This window comes from Haliaeetus leucocephalus, unplaced genomic scaffold (genome assembly GCF_000737465.1).
Source record: "Haliaeetus leucocephalus isolate CR32 unplaced genomic scaffold, Haliaeetus_leucocephalus-4.0 Scaffold773, whole genome shotgun sequence".
Classification (NCBI taxonomy): domain Eukaryota; kingdom Metazoa; phylum Chordata; class Aves; order Accipitriformes; family Accipitridae; genus Haliaeetus; species Haliaeetus leucocephalus.
This window is the reverse complement of record NW_010973209.1, coordinates 3526164-3552741: the sequence shown is the minus strand read 5'-3', so window position 1 is coordinate 3552741 and position 26578 is coordinate 3526164. Positions and strand designations below refer to the sequence as shown.

Below are 26578 nucleotides of genomic sequence, written 5' to 3'. Positions count from 1 at the left end.
TTGGGAATCAATGCCTGTTGCTTTTGATAGACACAAGTAGATTTTCCAGGTCTCTCTTTTCAGGGACTAATACTGCCAGTCAGTAAAGGGTAACAAGGAAAACCAAGTTTCCTCTTTCTCAATTCAAGTTTCTTCCAGTTCTTCTAATGACTGGACTAGATACCTGACTTACTTTAAGACAAGATTTTGTCCTGCGTAATTTATGAGTCATCCTGTTTTATCTGCTACTCGTTCAGGGTTATCTGTTTTCTTTCCTAGGAAAAGCTAGCAGGGGTATCTATTTCCCTTTATCTGATTTTAATTTTCTCAGACCTCTTGCAAGACTGAATTCTGTAAGTTCAAGAGAAAACAGGGACCTCCCACTGAAGTAACTGTTATTTCTGATGCTACCTTACAAAAAGGCCACGTCCCAACAAATTCTAGATCTCCACAAATCCAAAGCAGACACCGCTTTTGCACTTCCTTATTATCAGTGCAATCTCATTTTGTAGCTCCATTGCTTCATGCCTTTTGTAACTGCAATCAACAATACAGCGAGTCAGTAACATGATCTATGGTGACCATTCCTGTATCACCAAAGTATTACATGTCTTAGTACTTCTGCAAATCTCACAGAAAAGAGACGCTACCTGCTGGATTCCAAGTGTGCATTAAAATATGTCAGAAAAAATGACACACATAGAACAAGTGTTATACTGAATGGATTTGAAGCAGAGGAATACAGTGTCTCCAGAAGCACAGATTTTCTCCTTGAATTTAATAGAAATTAGTTGCTGCTTTTACTTCCAAAGCCAGGAGTAGGAATTTGAATTGCTGGGTGACCAAGATGGGCTGAGCATTGGTTCTTTGTAGAAAATACAGACAATACTTTCCCATGACATGAACAGCTAAATACTTCCAAGATTGTCGTACAGTTCTCACATAGACAGACAGAGGTGAATTTCACTGTATCGTCACCAGCATGTAGGGAATCTTAATGGAGAGTCCCAACAGCCCTCACCTTATTTGGGGGCCACTGTTAGAAAATACATTTTTGAAATCTTTTTGTTTAAGTCTAAATACAATCAGCAACAGAAGAGTTGCATAAAACCAAGCATGGCAACTTTAAAACTGAATTTATCCGAGGTCAATGTACCGCTGGGTGTTGTACAAAGAAAAGTTATATTCTCGCTGATTAGGTTTTACAGGCTCTTTTTTTTTTTTAGAGGAACCTTGAAGAAGAAAGGTTCACCTATAGCTTTTACAAGATGATCTAGGTTCTTATACACAGTTTTAATATGTCTCTCATTGTGCTGTATACATACAAGCACTTAGCGCAGCAAATCAGCAGGACTACTGATTCATCAGGTATGTGAAATATGGGACAGGGTCCATTCCATGGAAGTACAACCCACCTGAGAAGTTATAAAGTCACTTAGAGAAGCTAATCAGTCAGGTAAAAGTTGAGATAAAAGTACTAAGGACTTGTTAATTGAATACTTCAACAATTCCAGAAATAAAACTACTGAGTTAAAGATCAACCAACCTGGGGCTGGAGTTTGTCCTTCTGCCAATTTCTGTGATGCACCATACAAGCCCAGTGTCTGCAAGGATCAAGGCTTCATTTGGCAAATTTATTAAGCGTGTACCTGGCTTCAAACCGATTCACTGATAAACTAGCTCAGTGAGACTTTTCTCATAGAAATGAGCCATTTACTATTTCAGGCTTCTGGAAATAACCCAACAAATTCTTTCATCAAGAAATAAACCAACAAGCATAAAGATGGCCTCCAAAACTCAGTACCAAGCAACTCCTTTGACTTGCCATTATTAGAGTTTCTCAGTTTCTTTGGAAGGGGAAGCCACAGTTTCATTCTTGTTGCCCTGTGGTGAATGACTCCTTTTACGTGCAGTAGAAACACAATACGCTCACGGATAGGTGCTGGGGACCCAAAGAAAGCATAAGCATTCATTTCATTCAGGTCAGGGGCTCACCTTCTGTGGATGGAACTTCCAAAAGCAAGACTGACTGTTTGCCATATTTTCTGGATTTCACTCTGGTAGGTGACACTTTTGAATCTTCCCACTTCCCCAGTCTAGCTGCAGAGAGAAAAGAAAAAGTAGCTGATAAGAGAAGATTAAAAGTAATTCTTGTACCTCCATGGTACACACCATGTCATCTATGACTCCAGCACTTCACGTACAATGGAAAGATACTAACAAGCATTTTCTTCATTAGTTTTAATTTCTTAGTTCTAGAAATAAGGATTTCCCATTTTGACTATAAATTAAACCCCTTTACTTGGGGCTTTTATTCCTCCCCTAAGAGCACAGCTGATATGATATTCTCTCCTCTCATGTTTGAAAACAAGATTACAGAAGCATCTACTTCAGGCTACCTACCCAGGAACTTTGGAGCGACAATGCTGTGGTCTTTCAGCCGTGGTGTAAAAACAGCTTCTTGGGAACCTCCGTGTGCTGCGAGGGATAAAAGCATGGTATTAAAACCAGAAACTTTCAGAAGAACATTTCCTGGAGGTAGAAATGGGACCATCAGGAAATCTCTGTCCTACACTAAGGCAATCCTGACTTCCACCATTTTCAAAAGCAGCCTTAATTTCGGTGTCCAGTTTCTGGTATCTTAGCTCTGTCTTCAATAAGTGTTCAACTTCATTAGGTCCTATTGTCTCTGAGCGGAGCTAAGGATGCTCAGAGGCTCAAGTTCGGAATCCAGAACAAAGATCCTCTTTAACTTTCAACCTTCACCTGTGTGTGGGTATTTCTCTAGCTACAAAGGAAAATAAAAGCATCTACAATACAGAGATTTGCAAATTTACATACGTGTGACTGAGCAGCACACAAAACTCTGTCTCACTCAGGAGCTGCGATGCATAGTGGTCCTGGTTCTGGAGCAAATTCTTCACCTGGCCATTCTCATCTGCCAATTCAGTTTCACCTGTAACACACAGAAGTCTAGGTCAGGGTTCAATAGCCTGAAGCTACTAAGAGCTATGGCAATTAAATTCAAGACATGTGTCAGCGATGCAAAGGTTAATCCACATCCGAAAAACAGCCCAAAGTGGGTGCATTTTTGTTGAGTACTATGATTCAGGACCATCTCTAAATAATCATCTGCCTCTCACCCTAGTGGTGAGTCAGCTGAGTTACATTGATGCGTATGCTTTTTGTCAAGGCAAAAACCAGGTCATAAAACTCAGCGCAAACCTCTTTTGCTGTGGGATAAGCTGCCTCATAATACATTGCACTTGCTATGTCTAGGAGAATTCAATAGATAGCCATTACGGTTTTGTTAATCAGTGGCAACTTGACAGGCTTAGTTAATGTGACTGTATTCAAGGACTGAGTGTGAAAACCTGCAAAGAATCTGCCAGTAGATCTTGGTTGTTGGCATGTTTCATCACGTTGACATAGTAATGAAATCCTCGTTGGAAAATAGCCATCTGAAGAAAATATCATCAGACCTTTTCTTCTAACAGCATTTAAAAGCACTGTATCTATCTGTGTATATGTATAATGAGAGGCAAGGATTAACCAAGATAATGAGCGCAGTCAGGGGCAGCCTCAGTAACTGCAACAAACACCATCAGGAACATTATCTGGCTTTGTTAACACACTGGGAGGCTTGATGATGGTTTCACGCTGGAAGACAGAATCAGCAGAAACCACCCAGCTCATTTCAGAACTCAGAACCACACACAGCCATAAACCAGAGGTTCCTTCTCAGGGAACTCAACCATACCTTGCTTCTCACAGCCGCAGCAGTATTTGATGCTCTCCAAGAGAAGCTGAAATTTACACTGAATGTTCAAAAGGGCCTTTTCATTTTCTGTTAAGAGAGGCGTAAGTCAAAGCAACCGAATAAAAACCAACAGCCCAGTGACCCTTCTCCAAATTCCAAATTAAGTGACCCTCCACTCGATTACTCTTATCGGCAGTCGCAGGTAAATGGCACCCTCCCAAATGTGAGGGGACTTCACAGCTACTCCAGACAGCACTGGACTCCTGGAAGATTCCATAGACCACTAGAAAAAGAGCTATCAACAGTAAATACTTCAGAAGTAGAACAACAACAACGGTTGCACCAATCCTCTTTTTATTTGTTCTTTCCAAGGAACTATTAACAGAGTATGAAAAGAAACATTGCGTGAAACTTGGTCTTTTTATTGATATTCTTTGGTTCTATGGGAAAAAAAGACACAAAACATTCTGAAACTCAAAAATGTTTACTTATAACTGAAGTGTACTTGTTAAGAAAACCACAGTGGGGAAAAAAGAAAACGTCTAGCAAAATTCCATACAAATACCTTTGTTTTGATCTAAAACAAAAAATTGCTTGAATTTGAAAACTGTTACAATGAAAAATTTGACAAGTTTTATTTACTAGTGCCTTCCACCCTGCCTTTTACAAATGTAACCTGGAACCACAAGTCACAGAGAACTTTTATCACCTCTCTCAGTATGATGTTTCCCTGTGGATATTAGAGACAGCAATCACTGAAGACGCTTACCTCTGCGTAGTACTGTTATAAACATACCTGCTGATAACCTGAAAAAGAGAGCAACATGGAGAGCAATGACAGTTTTTTCACTACTATATTCTAGAACAGGCAATCACAGAAAGTGGCCTACAGGTGTTTTGTAGTGTTTGCCTGTAGATATGTTTTGCTTCCTAAAATCGTCCCATTTTCCCAAAGCCCCTTCAGAGCATCAGCAAGTACCTAAATTCTCCCAAGGTGAAGTTGCAAAGGAACCAAAACAAGTGTTTTGGTTTTGGGAGCAAGCTCAGAAAATGGGGAACCACCAAAATGAGTAGATGAAGGCAAAAGACCTTGCAGTTCCTCTGGATCCACCAGAGACGCCAGTTACTGGAAGCAAAACCAAGAGCTTCTGTCTTGGCTCCTGGGCACTGAAGTCTCACTCTCTTAATACCCACTATGGTTATGCAAAGGCAGGAGGAGTAAACACAGATTTGCGTCTAGGAACCGGGAAGGAGTGGGTTTACAGACCTCTTCACACATAAGCAATTCAGTCAATATTGCAGTGAAAAGAGAACAGGCTTTGCTGTTGGAAACACTTGGCTGAAGCCTACCTGTGGAGGTTGCCAAGGTACTGTGCTGGCTCATAGTCAAGAGATTTTACATTGCTGTACTTCACCTGGAACTAAGGAATATTCCGCAGAAAGAGATGGAGCAAGTGTTCTGATTCTGCTCCTGTTCCACAGAAGCAAAGGCCACTTCACAGCCAGGCTCTCTTGGCGTCATACAGACAGGCCAAAAGAGTAAGAATGGTAGGAAAGCTATTTTCAGTTTCAACATCAGGCTCCCAGAGCACTGGTTACCAGCTGCTATATTGATCCCTGCTGTCACCACTACAGGGAGTAGTTTAAGTGTACTCTTTGCTCAAAAAATCACATCTCTAGAGACCTTCAAGGTCTCTACCAGCAGACCTTACAGAAACCAACGTGAGTATACTGAAAGCATGCACAGGCAACGTAGAGATGCTGGGCAAGGCTTAGAAGTATGGCTCTAAACTGTACTTGAAAAACCCTCACAAATATCCTTTGTATCCAAGATCATAAAGGCTATAAAAAATGCATTGATAAGTACGGGCTCTTATGCCAGCTGTGGCCTCACGTGTTTTCTGCTTTACTGACTTAACAATGAAAACTATAAAATTATTAAACAATGTCAAGAACCTCAGCTTCCTTCTCAAGCCTACAAATTATTGATAATCCAAGGCAAATGTGAAAGTATTTCAACCAGGTTAAGCAAACAGAATATGGATTATCCATTACATATTCGACCAAGTACATCTCTAACTAAATACTTAGCTATTCTTATCCTTCAGGTACTGCAGCTCTGTCCGCAGGCGCACACACCCTCCTCCCATAATCCACATTTAGCCATTGCCAAGGACAAGCTACGTTCCTCAAGGAAATAGGCTGGTGGCTATTTTACTTTGCAGAAGGTGAAATACTTCTGCTTCTGTCTCTTCAATCCTCTGAGCAATGCAGCTCCTCTTTATTTCCAGCAGCAGAGCTTCATCCCTCTTTGTGGCCCAAGAATCCAGCAGCTCAGAAGAGGGCTGAGCTCCCCACGCCTGTTTGATGTTTGCTGTCTGTTACAGAAATTCAAAACAAAGGCAGAGCGTCAGTGGACAGCAGCAAGGGATTGCTATGCCACCACTATGGCAGCCTAGTCCAATGGGCAAAAAAACAGGGCAGGATCTACTGCCAGCACTATACGCTGACTCAGTGACTCTAGAGTATGTGGCAAGCTACATAGTGCACACTGATAGCATATTCAGGCCCTTGCAAAGCTCTCTGTATCTGAATTTCAAAATAATGCAAATGATCCACCCATAATTACACCAAAACCACACCATTAATAATTTCAAACTCTAAACATCACAGTCTAAAAATTCAGCAACAGCTTGAGGAAAACACTCTGTTCAGAAGACATCCTGCTTATTTTAACTCTTTGTTTATTTACTACTATAAACCAGTACACATGAAGAGAACCAGCTGCCTTACTCTCTTGCTGGTAAATTGCTTCCTAAGATTACAGATCTTGGCTGTATTACAACATTTTCCCTGGAAACCTTTTGTGATGAACAGAAAAGCTCTAACAAATGAATTAATAAGAAACAAAAATCTTCCAGTTGTGTAAGTACCTGCTGAGAAAAAGAAGAAAACAAGTCTACATGTGTGAATTAGTCAAGCACTTTGGTCTGCTTATTGGCCTTCTGGTGACTTCTTTTTAATGACCTGCAGCTCAACAGCAGACATCTGTGTGTTTTACCAAGGCACCAAAGATGAGAGACAACTTCTCTCGCCACATTTTGTAATCTCATATCCTATCCACTATAGGGAAACAGAAACTGCAATACAGGCTAAGATCCGTTACCTGTATTAACAAGGTCTGAAGGTTGCTGCAGATTCATCAAAGCTTGCTTGATCTCACACAGAGTCTTGGCAAGGGGGGAAGCTGCTATCAGGCCCTCCACCTCCAACTCAGTCAGATAAGCCAAATGGAGATCTAAACGTGAAGAAAACGGGGGGGGGGGGGGGCACTTTTAAGCCTAAAGGAAGAAGAGGCTCTTCATGTCTGGATGACTGCAACATACATGCTGCCACAAGGAAATACTGTGCTGAGCAGAGAGAATGCCTACCCAGAGCCTGTGAGGATCACAGAACTGATGGTACAGAATTTTCCTGACCTCCCCACATTAGCATTTAATTAGTATAGTGACACCTAATCTCTTCCCTACAGGTAGTCACCTAAGATATAGCTGTAAAGGGTCTGCGGGGAGGAAAGCTCCTTGACTTCCCTCTTACAGAAGAACAGAGGAGGCAGAAGTGGCTTTCCTGAACTGGAAAAATTTCAATTGTCCACCTCAGCAAAAAAAAAATTATGTGAAAGTAAGAGCATAAACGGGAAAAAGTAATTATACATTTGCTCTGTTAGCAAACATATATACTCTCTCTTAACCTTGACTTCACTGACTCAGCCTTCTACTGTGATTGCTGAAAAGTACCCATGGCACCCACAACTAAGTCACTGCCCTTACCATGTTCTTCATGTCCAGGGAAGCTGAAAAAAGAATCTTTCCTACTGAAGAGCTCATATTGCTGTGGCAGCTCATGGTCCTGTGGGATAAAAAGGGCCCAAGAGTTAAAGAAACGGGCAAGCGGAAAAACTAGCAGAAAGGTGAGAGATAGCCCAGCAACAGACACCTGCAGCTCACCTGCCCTTTGACTACTTCTGATTTACTTCCACTGGCTAGGCTGTCCAGTGAGGGTACAACTGTCATCACATTCTGTCCTTGGACCTTCTGCTCCATCTCTCGTTTCACAGCTACATTCTTGTACAGAGCATTCCCAAGCAGCATTTCCAGAGCTTTCATTAACTGTGTTGTCTCTCGCCACGGAGCACCTAATGAACCTGACAAGCAATTTAAATGGACTTCTACAGAACCACATGAAGAACTGTAATGATCTCCAGAGTAAAACCAAGAGCAGGAACCTTTCTTTGGAAATTCCACAAGATGGTTCCAAGATGCCTCATGCTGTAACATTTCCAAATTAACTCTGTGCTTACCCGTTCCTAAGCTGACAGACCTGTCTTCTCATGGAACTCACATGAAGACAGGCTGTCAGCTCTTACAGAACTACAAGAAGACTGGAAGACATGATCTGGTGGGATCTTTTCTCGTGTGTACAACCCATGTTTTGTTTTGTTTTTTTTTAACTGGTTCACTGACGCTACCCTTACACTCCGCTTCTCTCTTGCTCTGCACTCTGGTGCTCTCACCTGCTTGGAAGTTGTTGCTACAGCATTCATCACATTGTTCAACGCCCACTGCTGCCCGGCTGCTGTCTGCAGGTTTATGCCCACAAATCCTTTGCCTGGCAAGGATTTTCAGGGCTTCAGAGTCCAGTGCTTGCACCATGTCCTGTTTACAGAAAGCAGCGGTATTATATTCTGAAAACCTCACAATTCACCCATTCCACACTCTGCCTCTCATATCAAAACAGAGATTAGTGTAACTATTTCATGCCAAAATAAGGTACCAAAAGGAGTAAGACCTATCCCTCAGTAAACTGCCACTTCAGGGGAATCACTTATCTTACAAATTTCACAGTTACAAGACTCCCTTCCCTCAACTGTTTCTTCACACTGACCATGAGACTTTGAATCTGCTGGCTGATTCTGTTGTAAAACACCAACACATCCATCCTGTGCTTTGCCAGCTGAGATGCCAGGTGCAAATTTTGATCTTCCAGCTTATCGTACAGGGTGCGAACACTGAAATCCTCCAGAACCCTCAGTGCAAAACGCTCTTCTGAAACACAAGGTAAGTTTCACACTTAACCGCTGGCCACAAGTCTATTCTAATTTATTTCCCAGAAGGGGCACTGCCTGTCCATAGGATGCAAAAGCATTTTGTGTACTGTGAAGAACGAAAATGGTTGAGGCAAGAGATGTAAGAGAAGGTCTCGTTCCTTAGTGAGGGGGAAGATGACAGAGCGTTACTATCAACTCCTAACTTGCCCAGTAAACTGTCAGGGTGCTACTTGTCTGTAAGCAATTCTCGGCATCACTAGATGGTGCCATCTGCTGGGTTCTGGACTTACTCTACCCTGTGAACATCCTGAAATTCCCAAAAAGAGGTCATTCCCAGAAGGCAAACAAGGCCCATCAGTCATGTGCCTTCAGAGAATAGAATGACCAACAGGAGAACCCAAGAAAATATTTTTAAAGATCTTTATTTTCTTCATTAGTCATCTGAACCCGCTACTGTTTTAAGGGACGTTTCAGGGCTGGCCACTTACCTCCTAATTCCTAAGGAAGAAAACACTAACGCATTCCAATGACAGGAGGTTACACTCCCCAACTGGAGAGATAAAACGAACATAGCATAGAAGCGCGTGTGGTATGCACACACATGCGTGTGTGTGTGTAAATGTGCGCAAACATGCGAGTGCATAGCAGCCAAAGTGACTGCGTGACCTCAAGCGTGTGCATAAATTTCTGAGTAGGTACAAAATATCATAGTAGAGAGTTAACAGAAGACAACAGAATGGGGACTAAGTGGGAAGAAGCCGATGGGAGAACACCTGGGGCTGGCACCGCACTTCACCTGCATTATGCACAGCTCCTTTCTCTGTGAAGCCAGCATCTTCTCCAGAAGCATGAGGACCAACCATCTGATAGAACTGAAGGCTAGATGGAATGACAGAAGGGATGAAGAATATCTCATTTTTCTCAGTAAAATCAGATAGTGCATTATTACAAGCCTAGTTCAAGCAGAAGAACAAGTTTCTTGTCTAGATTTTGAAGTCAAAACATGCAGGGGAAGCCTAGGTCAGGTAATTCAGACAATAATACCCTACGCAGATGACACAACAGAGCTGTTTTACGCTATACTGGAAGAGAGCTGGAATACTGCTGGGGAGCTCCTGGGTAATACCAAGAAACTCCCTGTGCAGGTAGAAACTCAGTGTACTGTAAAGCTGGCAAGAAGTCCAGCATCAGGGACTGAGTCAGTAATTACAATAGGGCATGCTTTTGTATTATCAAGGTCTGAGCTCCTGATACCTACCATGCAAAGGTGGTTTACCTGTCTTTAAGGAGGACGTACTCTGGCGGGATGTGCGGCTCACCCAGGCTCCTCCATCGTGGCTTCCAGCTCTTCAGGGGGCTAATGATAGGGACAGCAGGCTGGAGCACTACAGCCAGGGTTGTCAGCACCACGATCAGGAAGCCCAGAACAAAAAGGACCACTGGGGAAGCCAAGAGGGATGGCAAGAAGTAAGAAACATAGGAAGCAGTGTGTATCAATACCACAGTCTCCCTTTTACACTTCACTAAAGGCTCTCCCTCCCAGACAAAACCAATATTTAGAAAATTTCGTATTCATCACACGGGCTTCTGCTTCTCCCCTTGCTGATCTGGTGCATGCAGGCAAGGAGGAAAAATGCTTTCAGCACTGGTAGCTGAACGTGACAGAACCAAGGATCACGCTCGCAAGCCACGCTTTCATTCCTATTGCTTTACTGTCCTCTCACTGATGGACAAAGCACTGGTATGTACACAGCACTTACACAGAGGTATGGCTTTGAGGAAAGACCTTAACTGCCCTTGTGTTTAGCCTTTAGTGAACTTTTAAATTCTGCATTTAATTTCACTTTAGTTTGTCACAGAAACACACTAACACTTTCTGCTTTCAAGCCAAGGAAAGCAAAGCCCTCAATTACTTGAATTCTTCAAGCAGGGTGTGGAGAGAAACACAACTGCTCCTTCCCTCTCTTTCCCCCTTCAGCTCCTACACAGGCAGGTTCTTGGCTAGAGAGCAGTGAACTTTGGGAAGGGAATCTCCACAGGAGAAAAGGATTAAAGCTGACAAAGCCAGTGGTTTTATGGTATTAAAAAAAAAAAATAATGCTTGTTTAAACACACCTGAAGAGGTACAAGAAAGGTCATGGCTAAGCATCAAGGTTCAAGGTAGGTATCACAGTGTTTTGGCTGTACCTGTGATAGCAGCCCAGTTAGGAGCCAAGTTCAGATCCCGTTGCTTCAAAACGCCATGTCTGGCCAGCTGGAACAGAGAAGAGGGCTGGAAGGATACATCTCTGCGGTCACAGCCCACATTTGCTTCATTCACAGTCACAATCAGGAAGTGTTCCTGAATGGTCCTATCCCTGAAAACATATGTCCCAGACTCCAGGAAAACATGGGCAAACCTAGAAGGGAGAAGTAAGGAAGGTGCCGGTTGATCCAAACTTTCTTTAGCCTCCAGCTGCGATGATGGTTAAATACATGGACTTGAACACACCAAATTTTGGCATTTTCACATACTGCTCGCTTCCAAGGACCTACTGATTCTGTGAAAGACTCGCTCTCAGGTCCTGCCCATAACACATGCACTGTTAATCACGCCAATTATTACCAGGAGATGTTGAGGTGAGTCTCCTGGACGAGGTGGTCTAGCCTTCGGAAGGGTCCAAAATCCCAGCTTGGGTTGCTGTTATATAGATGCTGCTTCTGATAAACAGGGTAATAGCTGGATGCACGATCTGGGAACAGTTCATCACAGTGTCAGCAACTTGGACCCACTTCGGTTAGGATAGCTGACACTGGTCTGGCAAAGAACTATGTAACTGCATTTCTTTTATAGGGCTATGCAGTGTCAACTCATTTAATTGACTTATGCAGTACTGCCCAAGAAAGGCTTACACTTTCTAACAGAGGAAAAATTCTACCTCTATTCTACAGAAATCCAGTCTAAAAGTAAAAAACACCAGGTAAGTCACTGGCAGAGCCTAGACTACAGTTCTGGAATCCCCTGAGGGCAAGTGAGTCAGGGAGGTGAAGGAGAGTGCTCATACATGTGGTACTACCAAATGTGGAGTCATTGCTCTAAACAGGTCTAGACACATATATCTGCAAAGAGCACACAGACCCAAAACCACTCACTGTGAGAATTGATGCTAAGCTGGAAAAGGATCGTGTCTCCTGCTTCCAAACATACTACTGGGTTAGGAACAAGGGGCAAGGCATGGATATCTTTGGAGGAAGTCCTCTGGACTCGATGACCTTTCTGCAGCAACTGATGTGATGAAAAATCTCCTGCCACAGGCAACAGGACAAAACAAAATTAATTCTGCAAAAAGAGCAGCATGTGAAAACACCTAACCCTTAGCAATGAAGGACTATTTATTTTGTGTCTGTGGGCAATTACAGCTCACAAGGCCAAATTCTGCTCTGAGTCACGCTACCATAAATGAGGAGCAACTGGAATTAGGAGCCAGCATGCACTTGCCAACAGATTTGCCTCCAAACTGAGTTTCCTTCTAGTTCCTTGGAAGGCCAAAATCATCCTACAATCTTTATTTGACTTGTTTCCAGGGAGCTAACCATGCAGCCACTGCAGGTCCCCATTGTTTACTCCCAGATAGCACGAGATCTTTCCCTACTTTGTAAATAGTTTGAAGTGTCTGACAATCAATTCCCTCTGCGCCAACCTGCTGTCTGCTTGCTGTGCCAACTTGAAAGGAAATTAATGGCTTAGTCTGGCTGGAACTTAGGTTCACTCTCAGGGGCTTGCAAGCCTTACCCGTGAGAAATGCATCCAGTACATCTGTGCTGGAGACAATGAAACCTAGCACTCCACTGGGACTAAACAGAACCAAATGCACTCGCTGACTTTTCTGCACATGTTCATCTGGGCCCAGAACATTTGCCACTTCCTATTAAAAGCAGAGAAGAACACTGATCACTGATACAATCAACCCTGGACTCGGACCCTGGTTTGTGATCAACCTTACCTTCAGCTGTACAAGACTGCTCTAGTGAGGTTTTATCCCCACCATTCAGGAACTATCATTTCTCAGTAATACACCAACCTGCTGCCTGATCAGTACTCTAGGCAATGAGAGATATTGAGTCTCTCCTCTCTGCTCACGGTTTTGTACCCTTCTGTAACCTCAGCCCCCAAGAGTCCCTTTACCTAACCGTAGTCTATAAGGGCTCTCTCCAGACTTGCATGCTGGGAAAGCATTCCCTCACTCCATACTTACCCTCGCTTCTCCTTCGTTTATCCTCAGAAGCAGCTCTCTATTGATACCAAATCCCAAGGAGATCCGTGGGGCTCTCTGCAAACACAGTTGGTCACAGAGTTCCTCCGAAGAGACATACTGCTTGCAGTGACATCTATAAAGTGGACAAAAGGTCTCGATCACTCGTGATCTCTGAGCAAACAGCTACAACATACTGATGGTCAGGCTAGCCCCAGTATCTTACAATCTACGCAATGAGTGGACCTACTCTATATCCATGTAAAACAGGATAGAGCAAACTCACAGACCATCTCATCCAGTACTCTGTCTGCTAGTAGGTGCACGGGAAAGGCCAAAATACGATACCCCACTCTGTAACAGGCTTCTCTTGGTGGCTAATAGAGATGAACTTTGGTCCTGTAACAGAGTATTATGCATCCCTCCCTAAAGTTCTGCTTTAAGAAAATGGGTGAAAGCAACAGAGTACCATTTTAACACACTAGATTTCTGTGCAATCCATGTCGGGAGAAGATTTTGCAATACAGAAGCTTATTCACAAAGAGAAAAAAGTAGTATCATATGACAAGAACTAGCTTCAATGTTTTAGTCAGCATTGAAGGCGGGGGGCACAGGAATGAGGATCCATTTCCTCAGTTCTGGTCTAAATCTAATAGAGGGATCATCCACTTTAGGGAGGGCTCAACCTGAGGTACACAGAAAAGGTCTACCTCAGAAAACGTGAGCTCTGTTCGCCCTCATGTTGTCACTCAGTGTTCATTCTGGTGTCTCCACCCAAGCATACAAAACCACTAGGTAATGTTGAAAACACAGACATACTCTCCAGGTAGAGGAATGAGGCCAACAAATGTGGACTGAAGGCTGGTATCTCCACAGAAAGGAACTCCAGCAATGGAAAATTTCTCAAAAAGACCTCCCACAGCCCTACCCTGGAATGACTTCATGGGATCAGTAACTCAGCCACTCAGAACTAATTGTGAAGTACTTCTTAATGAGAGGCTGGGCTGAGACTTACATGCCCAGCTCTGCATTAATCTCTCCACCTGCAGGCCCACAAGAAGGAGAGCAGTCATATTGCTCAGGAAAAACACACTGGCGCGTAGATGCTAGACGGACCTCTCCAGGAGCGCAGAGCTCATCCACCTGAAAGAACAACACTCATCCAATGTGTGAAACCAGACAAGCTCTAGCACTTCAACAAGATGCAGCAGACAAAATTATCTCCCTCCCCCACCCACACTGCTGACATTCAACGTAAAGGTAATCCAACAAGGTCTGTTAAAAGACAACTTGGAAAGTGTGGAAGAAAGATCACAACACCTTCACTTCCCATCCAAATTCCTCAAGCCGGTCTAATGAAGAACTCCATATGGAGGCTTATATTCCTGCATCTATCATCTGAGACACTTGGCTGCTCCCCACTGCTGTAGTATGGAAGTATCTTTTGCCTCCAGCCCTTATGAATTCCACTTCACGAGATTCTGGTAAAGATGACAAGGCCAATATCCTACAAGGAAGGGGCAAGGGTCTCAAACAAAACAGCTAAAGGACTTGCTTGTGTCTGCAGAAGCCCAGAAAACTAAGCTCAGATTGCACGCACGTACACGCCCTGAGAGAGGGCCTAAAGCACTGAACTACTTTCCTTCTCCTGCATGTCATGCAACAACTTTGTTCTGAAGCCAAACTTTACCTGAGGTCGGCAGTCCTGATTGCTGTTGCTGTCAGGGTCTTTCTTGCCTCGCTCATCATAGTAAATGTAACCTGCCTGGCAAATACAGGAGGCATCCGACTGCTGGAAAGCCCGGTTCAACCCATGGCAGGTACAGCTGGCAGCACCTTAGAGAAAAGGTTGGATTTAGAGTGGTAATCATGGTAGGGAATATAGTTTGCAAAAACTGTGCTCACCAAAAAGCAGCAGTTCCTGTGTTGAATAATACTCTGGCCAAATCACACTGCTCATTTTAGTGACACTCCTGGAGTCTGCTGCCCCACTAGCACAGCAGAGCGGAGCCAACAGGAAAGCCAGCTGGAGCCAGCCTGCCTTTTCCTCCACCAACACAATCATTAGATCATTTCCTGAAGTGCCCATTTAACAAGAGATGCGAAAAGGCCCAGCTGGTCATTTGCCACAGTGGCATTTTGACAAGCACTCCATTAACTTGTACATTAAGCCACTGGATAGGGTAAGGACCCAGTCAATCAAGGCTGCCAAGCCCCTCTCTTGAGCCTCAACACTCTCAAATCCACTTGATCTGAAATGCTGGTACAGTACTGCACAGTACACTAAATAAAGCATATACACTCTCTGCTGTGCTTAGCCACCTACCTTCCAGTTTTCTAGCCTTTTCCCACTTTATCATAGCCAAAGCTGGACATGGTTAGAGTGCCCAGTTTTGGCTCAAAAGCACACCTACATTTAATGCAAGCTCCCCAATTCAGGGTAAAAGTACTCTTGGTGAAACTCCGCTGCTTTCAAAGCAACGATAGAGCAAGAATTAGTAGGGCTGCTCATCTCATCTCTTCCTTCCTTTGAAGATGAATTCAAATCCCTTCGGCTAACAGAGCACAAGAGAACAAAAGACAGCTTTGAAAATTGAATGCTTCTTCTGGGTGGGACAGAGAAAGAGCAGCCAGGCATTGATAGCACACACAGCATCACGAGGATCCCAGGGCTTGTGGTCTGTCATGAAACCATATGGGGGAATCACATTTCTAGGTGATTTCCTTTTTAGCCTTTCTCATAACAGAGGTGAAAAGTTTCCCTCACAAACAGCAACTCACCAGGCTGAGAGGAAGAAGAGCTGCCACAGGGGAAACAGGCAGCCTGAGCAGGAAGGTGATTGAAGGTGTTGGCAGGACAGGCCTGGCAATCCTCTATACGCTTTGCAAAGTTGCTGCTCCCATAGGTCCCCGGGGGACAGGGCAGAGGGGCAGATGCCAGGGGAGGGCAGTAATAGCCACTGGGGCATGGCTTCTTGTGGTAACCCTCACTGCCTAGAGAAAGTGATAGGCTGTTAGACATAGACTCTGCTTAAGGACCCAAGCAAGTGCTAAGAGATAGGCAGAGAGCACTTATTTATTCCAGCGATACATGTACACATACCTATATATATATATGTCCATAAATACAAATATATATAAATACACACATATGCATATATAAAGTTAATCAACATTAAACATTTTTCAATTTATTTTACTTATATTTAAATATAAATCTTGATTCCTTTGTCCCAGTTATTTCACTGGACAAATCCAATGACAAGAGTGGGTAGACATGATCTCCTCCACAGTATATGGCAGGAGCTAACACGTCAGTGAACTCAACATAGGATCCCAGCCAACAGAGACTTTCAAATGCTTGTAAAGCTATTCCTCTTGCATCCTAACCCAGCAGGTTGCAAGCAGCAGTGGCTGTCGCGCAGCAAACTTTGAACCCCTAGGTTCACTCTTCTACTTCTTGTAATACATTAACTCTGAGCCTCTCAGCTAAGCCACAAAATTAGAGAAAACACGACTCGCAAGGGCTTGACAGATCATCCCCTGAGAGGCAGGACACCAATATCCAAACCACTCTTGTCCCATTTCTCTAAACTCTTCTAACAACCCACCACAAACAAATACTCCACAAACTAATGTGACAGCCCTCACCAGGGATTTGTAACTGTAGAGCATTAAGAACTTTGCCCACATAGAACTTAAAACTTTCTCGTTACAATTTAAGATGCTACTTCTTGCCCCACTCCGCCACGGCAGCTCCATTTACCTTGCGGGCAGATGAAGCCTGCTGGGCAGGGCTGACAGGGTGCCGTGATGAGAGAGTCACTACGATAGGTGCCTCCATCGCAGATTCTGCAGAATTTCTCAAATGAATCCCTTAGACCAGGCAAGCTGAGGGCCATGTACCCTCCTTCACAAGGCAGTGGATGAGCACTGCCTGGGGGACAGTAGTAGGGAAACACACACCTGGAAGGCAAAACAAGGCAGGAAGAGGGAAGAAAGTCTCTGGAAGTGTTTTGATTTCTGGATTCAATGACCACTGCAAACTGAAGGCAAAATTAAAAATGGTTCTCATCTGGTCCTAGGCTCAAGCTAACTAATAGAAATCATAAATCACCCTCAGTCTTGGAAGTCACCAAATCCGTAACTGTAATTACAAAGATACCTTAGCTTTTGCACAATGCACAAAGACCGTGGTTGAAGCATTAACTCAGGTTTTATCACAGGCACACTTCCCAATATTCAGATTTTTTAGAAACTTAAAGCTGGCTGCACCAAACATGCTAGGTACTCACAGCTGCTCAGGGCTATTGTATGTCGATGATCCTTCGGGACAGTAATACCCAGCAGGGCACACAGAAGGCGCAGCTGTGTGAGCACCACAGTATAGGCCAGGCCTGCAAGGCTTAGGATTTACTGAACCTGGTGGAAAAAAGGGGAAATAGTGATTGATTACGTGACATTTCCAGAACAAGAGAGTGTGTGTTGGGGAGACAGTGAGCAAGGGGGCTTATTAAGTGTGACTGTGCCTAAACACTGCACTTTTCCTCTTGCTCACAGAAGGGCCAGATGTGTTGGGAACCAGTTTGATATTTAACATGGAATGCTAACACCTGAATAACTAGCCCTAGATGATGAAAGATATCTGCTTCTTTTTTAGGACCAGACCACTTCCTTCGAGAACCTCAGCTAAAGGAGAACAGGAAGGGAGAGCTGAGAAACGGGAGATGAGAATTCAAAGGCCAAAAGCCAGGAAAAGGATTCAGGGTAATAAATCCACTTCCAAAGCCACTCCACCAGTGACCATGTCCTAGGAGGGCTACTGCAAAAATGTGTCTAGTCACTGCTAAATGCTGTGGCTGTGCCTGCGGTGCACGGTTCAGCCATCTAGACTCAGAAGTAGCTGGAAATAAAGAAAACAAAAGAGCACGGTCATATCACCTGCTGGGCATTCATAGCCAGGTTTACAAGGTACTCCTTGGGTGTTAGGCAGCCCTGTCTGTGCTGGATCCGGGCAATAGTATCCAGGTGAGCAGGGATCACACTCTTCCAATGATTTTGCACCAGGCTGGATCCTGGAAGTGCCAGCTGGACAAAGGAAAGCATCCCCTTTCCCAGGGCACCAGTATCCAGGGGGGCACGGATAATCCTCAAACGTGGTCAGACCTGTTAGGAAGAGAAATGAATGAAGAAAGGGAGGCTGAATGGCCAGGAGGGGTTCCAGAGAAGGGCTCTTAGCTTGCTGGGAACATGAATTACCTCTCCCTTCCCCTATCTCATCTCAGGAAGTTTTGTAATCAGCTCTAAAGGTGAGAAAGGGCTCGCTTTCGCCTGGCACTTACCTGATAAAGGGCAGTGATAGCCTGGAGGACATGGTTGGCAATCCGTCAGGCTCTGAGCTCCTGGGTGCTTGCGGTAAGTTTGCGGAGGGCATTTCTGAGGTGCCAAGAGACTGCTGTGGTCGCTGCCATTGCCTCTGAAGCAATAGTGTCCTGATGGACACAGGTAGGCCTCTGAATCCCCTAACAAGCAGAAAGCAGGGCTTTAAAGAGTCATCTTTTCATTGTAATTGGAACACCTTTCTTCTGTGTCCTCCCTGGGTCCTTCCTAAACTACTGCACACATGCACACAACCCACCTCCACAATCCAAGCCTCTCTTCTCACAGATATCACACAGGGATATTTGGAGACTGACTGGTAGTGATCCCAGGCTCTCCTACATTTCCAATGTTTTCTGGAACAGCACGTTATATTAACAGTGTTAAATGTCTCTCTTCTCTGCAGACACTAGAACTCATGACTAGAGCGTGTGTCCTACTGCAAGGACTGTTCCACAATGCACTATCTGGTATCAAAGCTAGCCTCACTGGACTCAGGGATACGTACAACCCTCTTGAAAAGCAACTCCCACTCCCTCCCCTCACTCTTTACCCCCGAGTTCCAACCTGCTTTGCACCAGTGGCCTGGTGGACAGGGCAGGCAGTCTTCTCTCTTTGCAGCCCCTGGAACATCTCTAATAGTATTGGCAGGACACGGTATAGGTACCTCAGATCCCTCCAGGCAGTAGAAACCTACAGAAATGGATGGGAAAGAGATGAATGTAAAATATAAAAGCCCTCCAATGGCAAAAATTACTCAGCAAGACCCTTCTGTTGTTGTAGAATAAACATCTACACAGCTTTGGGATGCTGCTCTGCATGTAGAGAGCCGAACCAACAGCCTTCAAACTTTGCTGGACTAACAGTCTAGCACCATAAATTCAAGGTGGCCTTTTTGGTGAGGCACACCTCTTTGTTCTCAAGATATAAAACCAGAGGAAACCAATGAGCAATGACAACTTCAAAAAAGTGACCATAACCTATTACACAAGATAACAGATGCTCTCCAGTTGTTTGGAAGCAAGTCAATATTCTATACTTTAAATACTATTGAGATTCTCACTTACCTGCAGGACACAGCCCTGCACACACCTGACCCCAGCGGCACCCAGACAGGACGCGCCAGGAAAAGCTGTGGCCCTGTGGAGTAGACTGAGAGCTCCCAGCAAGGCAGAAGTATCCAGCAGCACACTTCCCCTCCAGCCGTCCACGCCTGGAGCAGAGAGGACAGTCAGAATTTATATACAATGTACTACTAACGATTTGGTGCAGAAGCAGAGCAAGTATTGATCCAATGAACTCTATGAAGTCTGCAACAAAAAATAAGAACTTCTTACACTGATATGAGACAGAAAATAGACCCATTTTCTCCACTTATAAAAACATGCAGATTACTAGAGCGAGCCAGGCACTTTTGAGTTCAAATTCTGTGAACATGGGCAAATTGCTTCAGATGAAATTGTGGATGACTTTCCACTGGGTTGGACTTTCTGGATTACTTCCACATTTTCACAAATGCTACCCACTGTCTCTTTCAGATGCTTCTTTGTATAGTGACAATGACGTCAGACTGCTTTGAGATGCCTCCCAGAATTCACAGATCCAACACCTCTGTAACCAAAAGCTGTATCTAAGATTATATTTCTTTCCTTGAATGAGAGACTTGTGGTAGAAAAGCTGGGAGGCACTTAGCATCGATTTATCAGCACAAAACAAGGATGCCAAACTGCTTAAGACAAAGTGAAAAAATGCCAGATTGAAATGAATCATAACCTGCAGTAGTGACCAGGTAAGCAAGGCAGGCATTCCTTCTCATTCCAGAGGCCAGTCATATTTGCAGGAGTGAAGGTGCCTTCAGGACACGTGAGAGGAACCCATGTGCCTGAAAGGGAAACCGCAGAGACAATAAAAAACCCTAGGAAGACTGCTGGGATTTGACAGGACTCTAGAAGCGTATCATAGCATAAAAAATGACTCCCAGAAAGCAAGGCAGCAACTATGCCATATTTGCTCATTGCCACCTCCTCATCACCTGGCCTACAGGAAGACACACATTAGGTTTGTACAACTCTAGGATCACAGTGAGGCACACGACATTTGAATCCTTGGCATAACAGGTATGCAAGTTTCAGTGGACCTGTAGGACAGTAAGAATGTGGTGGGCAGCGCTTGAGGTCTCCTGCCACCAGCTCCTGGCAGTAGAATCCTCTCTGGCATGGAGTGCAGGATGCAGAGCCCCTGGCTGGCTGGTATTCCCCAGCAGGGCATGGTGTTGGGTGGGCTGTCCCTGACTGGCAGAAGTGACCCTGGCAATGACAGAGAAAGAAGAGGATTGCATGGAGATGTTGGCAAACTTAGGGTCTGTGTAAAGGGTGAATCCCAGAATTAGCAAAGCCTAAGGCAACACTCCATGCGGATGTAATCAACATTTCAATCAGGCACGTGTGACCCTTTGCCACTGTGGAAAACGGACACCTCCTGCCCAGAGCTAAGACCCACCCCTTTCACTGCCCAGCTGTCACTAAGCAGTACCTTAGGGCAGAGGAACGCTGTGGGGCTGATGGAGCTGAAGTTTGGTGGGCAGTAAAACCCCTCAGTACAAGGTCCTGTTGGAGAACTCAAACCAACGCTAGCACAGAAAGACCCAGGATAGCATGGCACACAGCTCTCTGGGGAGGTACCACCTGAGGAAGAAACCAAAAGTCAAGGCCAGCGAGAGAGGGAGATGAAAGTACACCCAGTACAGTCACAGCATCATCAGCACTTAGTTAAACTGATAACACATTGCCACCATCAGGCCTGGGTGAGGGTACCACTACCCCTCAGTGACCAAGGGGCACCCCCTCACCATGGCTGCCAGCTATGAACTCCCCCATCACTGTGGACCACAGGAGAAACCTGTGGGTGAAGTCACACTCACCTGTGGCATTGTTCAGGGTCCCCACTGGGCAGGCAATTGGGAAATGAGTACCCTCTGGACAATAGTGCCCAAGTGGGCAGGGGCCACTGAGCGGGAACGCAGGTGTCCCATGTGGAATAGCATCAGTGGCTCCTCCTTCACAGTAGTACCCAGCTGAACACAGACCTGCCATGGGAGAACAGAGAGGGTGGCAATTGCCAGCCCATGGTACCATGGTCAGTGAAGAGGCACCTCCTCTAACCCTCAGAAGTAGGCAGATAACTCGGACAACATAAGCGGGAAGCCCATCCTTGTCCTGTTTTACCACTGCTGATATCCTGGGCTGTTCACCTTTTGTTTGCCTTCCCTCCTTCTCTTCAATCTTTGGCCTCTATCACTTCCTTCCTTTACTTGCACTGACCTCATCTGGCATTTGCTTACCTTCTCAATTCTCTAACTGGTTCCTCATATTTTGTTTTCTGTGGAAGGAGTTCTGCCTCTCTTCTTCTCATATGTCCAACCTTTGCATTTTGGCCCAGTGACAACTACTCTGCTTAAACAGGAGGGGAAGGATTTAGGAGGACAGAAACAAGAGCAATAAAAGGGTTAAAAGCAAAGAAAGAGAAAGCAGAAAAAACTAAGGGAGACAAGGAAAGTAATGCCCTAACATAAAAATAACATCCAAGACAAATGCTCTGTTAAAAGAATGAAACAGACAAAAGAAATGACTCATAGGCACAGACCTAGGGAAGAAGGGTGCCCTCCAATAGCCTTTATGACCTTTGTTCACTGACATATGTTTTCTACTTCCTTACATCGTCCAGCCCTGAATCTCCAACCCCTCTGTTGCGGGTGGTCTGTTATTAACCAAAAACTCACCATCAGGTTCCCAGTTAGCATCTCCTCTGCAGTACCTCCCCACTGGGCACAGCCTGCAGGCAGTGGGGGCAAATGCCCCCTCCAAGGCGTTCAGTGTCCCCTCAGGGCACGGCAGGGGGACAGCCGTCCGAACTGGACAATAGTAACCTGCACATTGAGAGAGATGAATGAGACACCGCTCAAAAAAGGAAGGAGAAAGAGGTGGGAACACTGAGCTTGCTCTAACTAATAGCATCCCCTGGAGTGAACCACTACTATGGATCAGCCAGAAAGAGTTGTACAGGCATCCATCATATCTCTTCCCACTCGTATGTTAGGGGTTTTGCTGCACACATGTATTGCTCACCTCTGGGGCAGCCGAGTGGCTCGACAGTGGCAGCACTGCTGCAGGCCATACCAGCTGGGCAAGGGAGGCAGACACTTGCCCCAGGCACAGGGCTGAATGTGCCAGGCTCACAGGGCAGTTCGACCCCAGTGCCCGTAGGACAGTAGAAGCCGCTGGGACATCTGTATCCATGAATCCCATCAGAAGGGCAGGGAGCAGAGTTTCCTCCCAGGCAAACATAGCTGTAGAGAGAAAATCCAGACCTGAAACAGTGAGCTGACAGCCCTGTTTAGAGGCAATAGGTGGGGGAGGCACTAATCAAAAACCAACAGTCAGCACATTAACAAACCCTTGAAAATGCAGTTTGTTTCAGTTTTGCCAACATGTTCTCCCTGTCATCTGGAATTTAGTGCCCACCTGAAAATCCCAGCAAATGGCTTTTTTGCACTAAGCTGACTGGAAAGCGTTCTCATTCTGAAAGGAAAAGCCTTTGAAAACTAAAGCGTTTTTTTACTTCAAAGCACAGGGCCCAAGCGTTCAGTTCCTGCTGTCTTTGCTTAGCCTCCTTTTGTCCCCAGTCTTCTTGTAGGCTTCTGTTTTCATGCCATCTAGTTCTAACATTGAATCTTCCCTTTACCACTTCCCTCCCAACACTCTGCCAGCAAGTAAAGACGAAGAAATATAAAATCTGTTACGGTAAGAGCTGAGCAACAAGGAAGGGAGAGCCATGGTCCCATCGCATGCTGTAGAGAAGGATTCAAACGATGTAGTTTCTGAAGAAGAAACAATTCCTAGTCCTTAAGGCAAAATACTGAGTGCAAAAGGAGCAGCACTGAACAAAAGAACAGCAAAGCTGTTCTTTTGCCTGGAAGCAAGACCTGTTTAGGACTGAACGGGCTATGAGAAGTGATGAATGCTACATGGTAGAGGTGTTGAAAAGCAGCCTGGGCACAGCACAAATTGTACCCTGTTGGAGGCAAGAACTTCACATATTTTGGAAGCTGAGAGTCATTTATAGTCATATAATATTCATTATCACTCAGCCCAGAAAACCTTAGCCAATACTGTTGCAGGCAGGCTATAAAATCTTTCTAGGGTTAAAGGAATTTTTGGGAAGGCTCTAAAATTCAACTGGAGAAGTGGCAAATCCCTATTGCTCCCAGGAATTCTGTTTCTGTGGCTAATTATTTTTAGTCATTCCAAATGCAGCCCTTGCTTGTATTCTAAGTTCAGCTTCAACTTCTAGCCAAATTTCGCTGTGGTTTTCTCCACTAGATTCAAGAGCCACCTGCTATCAAAAATCTTTCCCCACAAAAACTCATTACGCTACAGTGAAATTACTTCTAAAATTCTCTTTCACAGACCAAATAAACTGAGTTTCTTTAGCTTCTTGCTACAAGGCATACTCATGAAATGGACAAATACAGGTAACAGCACTTTTCTGCTTACATTATGAAGGCTAGAAATGCTACCTTGTCTCTGGTTATTGCACCACCTTGTGGGAAAAGAGATAAAACACAGAAGAGGAAAAGGATGCCCAGGTCGAATTTTCAGCAAGTATGATTATGAGGCTAAATAAGGGATTTGTAATACACTAAACCTAGAGTGAAAATAGCGAAAAACCATGTACAAGGCTGGGACAGAATGTCAGGCAAACATAAAGGGAAAAGAAATGGCTCTGAAACATCTACTGAGATCACCAAGTAGATGCTGTGTAGCCGACTGGAAGGGGTAAGAACAAAAGTCGTTGTGGTTTAATCAATCTTGAGCGTAAATATTTGCACACAAGGCATTCGACAAGAGACATTCAGGCCCAGTATCTTTTAGTTTGGATGTCCCTCTACTATAACCTGGAGCAATCCTGACAGCTGTATTTTGCCACTAACAAGCAACTGTCTCACCGCACCCTGCGTTACACAGCGATGTCTGGGCCAGATCAGATAATCCTGCCCCACTGCAATACCGTCCGGCTGGGCAGGGCTGGCACTGTTCCTCTGCCTCCAGGCCCACAATGGTAGAGAAGGATCCAGGAGGACAGGGCACGGGATACCCTGTACCGCTGGGGCAGAAATGCCCTACAGGACAGATGTCATTACCAGGCAGACCAAGGCTGGAAGATTCCACCTGTATCAGAAAAATACAGAGCAGAGGAAAAGTGTTCTTGAAAGAAGATTTAGCACAATGTACCACACAGCCAGGTTCTGGAAAGGGCACATAGGACCTGAGTCCTACAAGTCTGCTGCCGCTGAAACTAAATGAAGACCACAGCTGGCATAAAAAGGGCACTGGCTGCTGAGGCGTGGCTATCCTATCCCTGATGCCACCTTTTGGAGGAGACAGACAGCATGCTCCAGTGCAATCTACAGAAATGGAGATCTGGCCAGAATTTATTAGTAGGCAGCAACATATTCCAGCAGACATTAAGAGCAGCACATCACTACATCTGAGGAGCTTTCAAGGGCAGCAGTAAAAGGCAAGAGCAACCCCATAGAGAGCACTAATGCTTGGAAAAATGTTACACCAGAAGCTACAAGATTGTGACAGACCGTTCCTTGTCACTAGGTTTACTGTCCTGCTGCCCGGCACTCACTCACCCTGTGTTTGAAGGGGGCTGGGCTGATGGCTCCCTTGGCACAATGATAACCTGAACTGCAAAATCCAGAAGGCTGTGATAGACCTGGTGCTGAACAATACATGCCTAAAACGAACAGGAAAGCAATCTCAGTGTGAGGGCCTGCACAGAAAATCAGTGCAGGAGTCAATAACATGAAGGATTTTCCTGAACCTTCCCATGTATGCCCCCTGGGTTTCTTGTGCCAAGTCCCTACTTACCTGCTGGGCAGGGCTCACAGTCAGACTCGCTAGTGGTGCCAGTCCTGGGGCCAAAGGTACCCTTTGGACATGGATGCTCTGTACTGAAGTTGGTACCTGGCAGACAGAAGTACCCAGCAGGGCACAGCTCAGGAGTATGTGAACCTAGAATACAAAGAATAGCACCTTGCTCAGGAGATATTACAAGAGGTGACAGGCAATGTCGTTCTCTATCAACATAGTCAGCCTTCCTCCCCCGTTAGTTCAGCCAGACCCAGGACATGGGATTCATTGTGTGTACTTCTGATTCAGTTGCTCACATTCCCACTGCAGTAACTGGAGAGAAACAGCACTTCCAGAGGAACTGCATTTCATCTCATCCTAAGGCAGACATCTAAAAATGAGAAAAATAAATTGCACCTCCGAAGTGCCTCTCTCTCTCTTCATTGACTACAAAGGGAGTACAGAAAACTAGCTCAGATTCGGATGTCTACAAAGGAGCTGTCTACAGTTTTATTAGAGTAATCCCATCTAGAGAGTTCAAGCACACTCGTGCAGCTGTATTTTTTACATTTTTTTGTTGCATGCATGAGCTACCACACAGGGATATCTTCGTTACTCGTACTGTCCTGGGCATGGAGTTTCTTTCCCCAGATAGGAGAAAGATTTGGCTTCAGCCTGCTTGTTCACCTACAGCCTCATAGTCTTTGAAATGTGTTTTGACTTCCATTCTTGGCAGAAACTGATGCACCTGCCTATCCAGTCCAATTCATGTAATAGTGACTTAGTAGAACCTTAACAGAAGAAAGGAAGCTACAGCATTCAAAATCCTTTTTTGTTCCACTAAGTCTAACAGGAAGACTCAGCCCTTAGTGACATGGAATCTCTTTTTACTGCAATACACAGCCCCATCCAGACTCCTCACTTTTGTTAGGCTGTTCACAGAAGAGTCCTGCTGGGCGGAGGTCACAAAAGTCCTTCCTCTCCTGTGACTGGTACGTCCCATGCTTACAGGGTATAGGAAAAGCAGATCCCATGGGGCAGTAAAAGGCTCGTGGACAGCGATAGGGAAAGGGAGTAACTGAAGTCTGGCCAGGTGGGCAGTAGTTGCCTGCAGAACATGGTCCTTCAGAAGTGGTTTTGCCCAGCCTTGCAACAACAAAAGCAAAGCCTTTGCTTTTTCTTTACCAGAACAAAGACAATGGAA

General features: G+C 44.9%; 2 protein-coding genes across 2 annotated transcripts; both read right to left on the bottom strand.

The window, feature by feature from the left end:
* Positions 1–5914: 5914 nt before the first annotated feature.
* LOC104840516 lies at positions 5915–10179 on the bottom strand. The gene is made up of 8 exons (XM_010581488.1): positions 10166–10179; positions 9643–9725; positions 8684–8844; positions 8313–8454; positions 7747–7943; positions 7570–7648; positions 6906–7037; positions 5915–6117 (listed from the first exon to the last, which is right to left on the bottom strand). The coding sequence occupies exons 1-8, from the start codon at positions 10177–10179 to the stop codon at positions 6074–6076; spliced, it is 852 nt and encodes a 283-aa protein (XP_010579790.1). The 3' UTR covers positions 5915–6073.
* Positions 10180–10226: 47 nt separating this feature from the next.
* Positions 10227–24528, bottom strand: LOC104840515 (multiple epidermal growth factor-like domains protein 6). Its single transcript, XM_010581487.1, has 17 exons — positions 24467–24528; positions 22582–22802; positions 22236–22382; positions 21378–21542; positions 19525–19767; positions 19025–19150; positions 18421–18600; positions 18020–18244; positions 17374–17500; positions 16845–17044; positions 15860–16072; positions 14769–14914; positions 14094–14221; positions 13082–13214; positions 12619–12751; positions 11034–11245; positions 10227–10285 (listed from the first exon to the last, which is right to left on the bottom strand). Exons 2-16 carry the CDS (start codon positions 22628–22630, stop codon positions 11175–11177), a joined length of 2286 nt encoding a protein of 761 aa, XP_010579789.1. The 5' UTR covers positions 22631–22802; positions 24467–24528; the 3' UTR covers positions 10227–10285; positions 11034–11174.
* Positions 24529–26578: the final 2050 nt, after the last annotated feature.

Bases quoted from the DNA above. Each gene is read 5' to 3' on its own strand.
- LOC104840516 (XM_010581488.1), bottom strand. The intron at 8,845-9,642 runs GTGAAGTGCGGT...CTTGTGTTTCAG, and splicing joins AGGAGCTGTGCATAATGCAG to AAGAGCGTTTTGCACTGAGG. The intron at 8,455-8,683 runs GTCAGTGTGAAG...TTCTGTAAACAG, and splicing joins AGCAGATTCAAAGTCTCATG to GACATGGTGCAAGCACTGGA.
- LOC104840515 (XM_010581487.1), bottom strand. From the start codon at position 22,630: ATGGCCTGCAGCAGTGCTGCCACTGTCGAGCCACTCGGCTGCCCCAGA. The intron at 17,501-18,019 runs GTGATATGACCG...TTTTTCCACCAG, and splicing joins TGGCTATGAATGCCCAGCAG to GTTCAGTAAATCCTAAGCCT. The intron at 13,215-14,093 runs GTAAGTCTCAGC...TCCACTTTATAG, and splicing joins ATTAATGCAGAGCTGGGCAT to ATGTCACTGCAAGCAGTATG.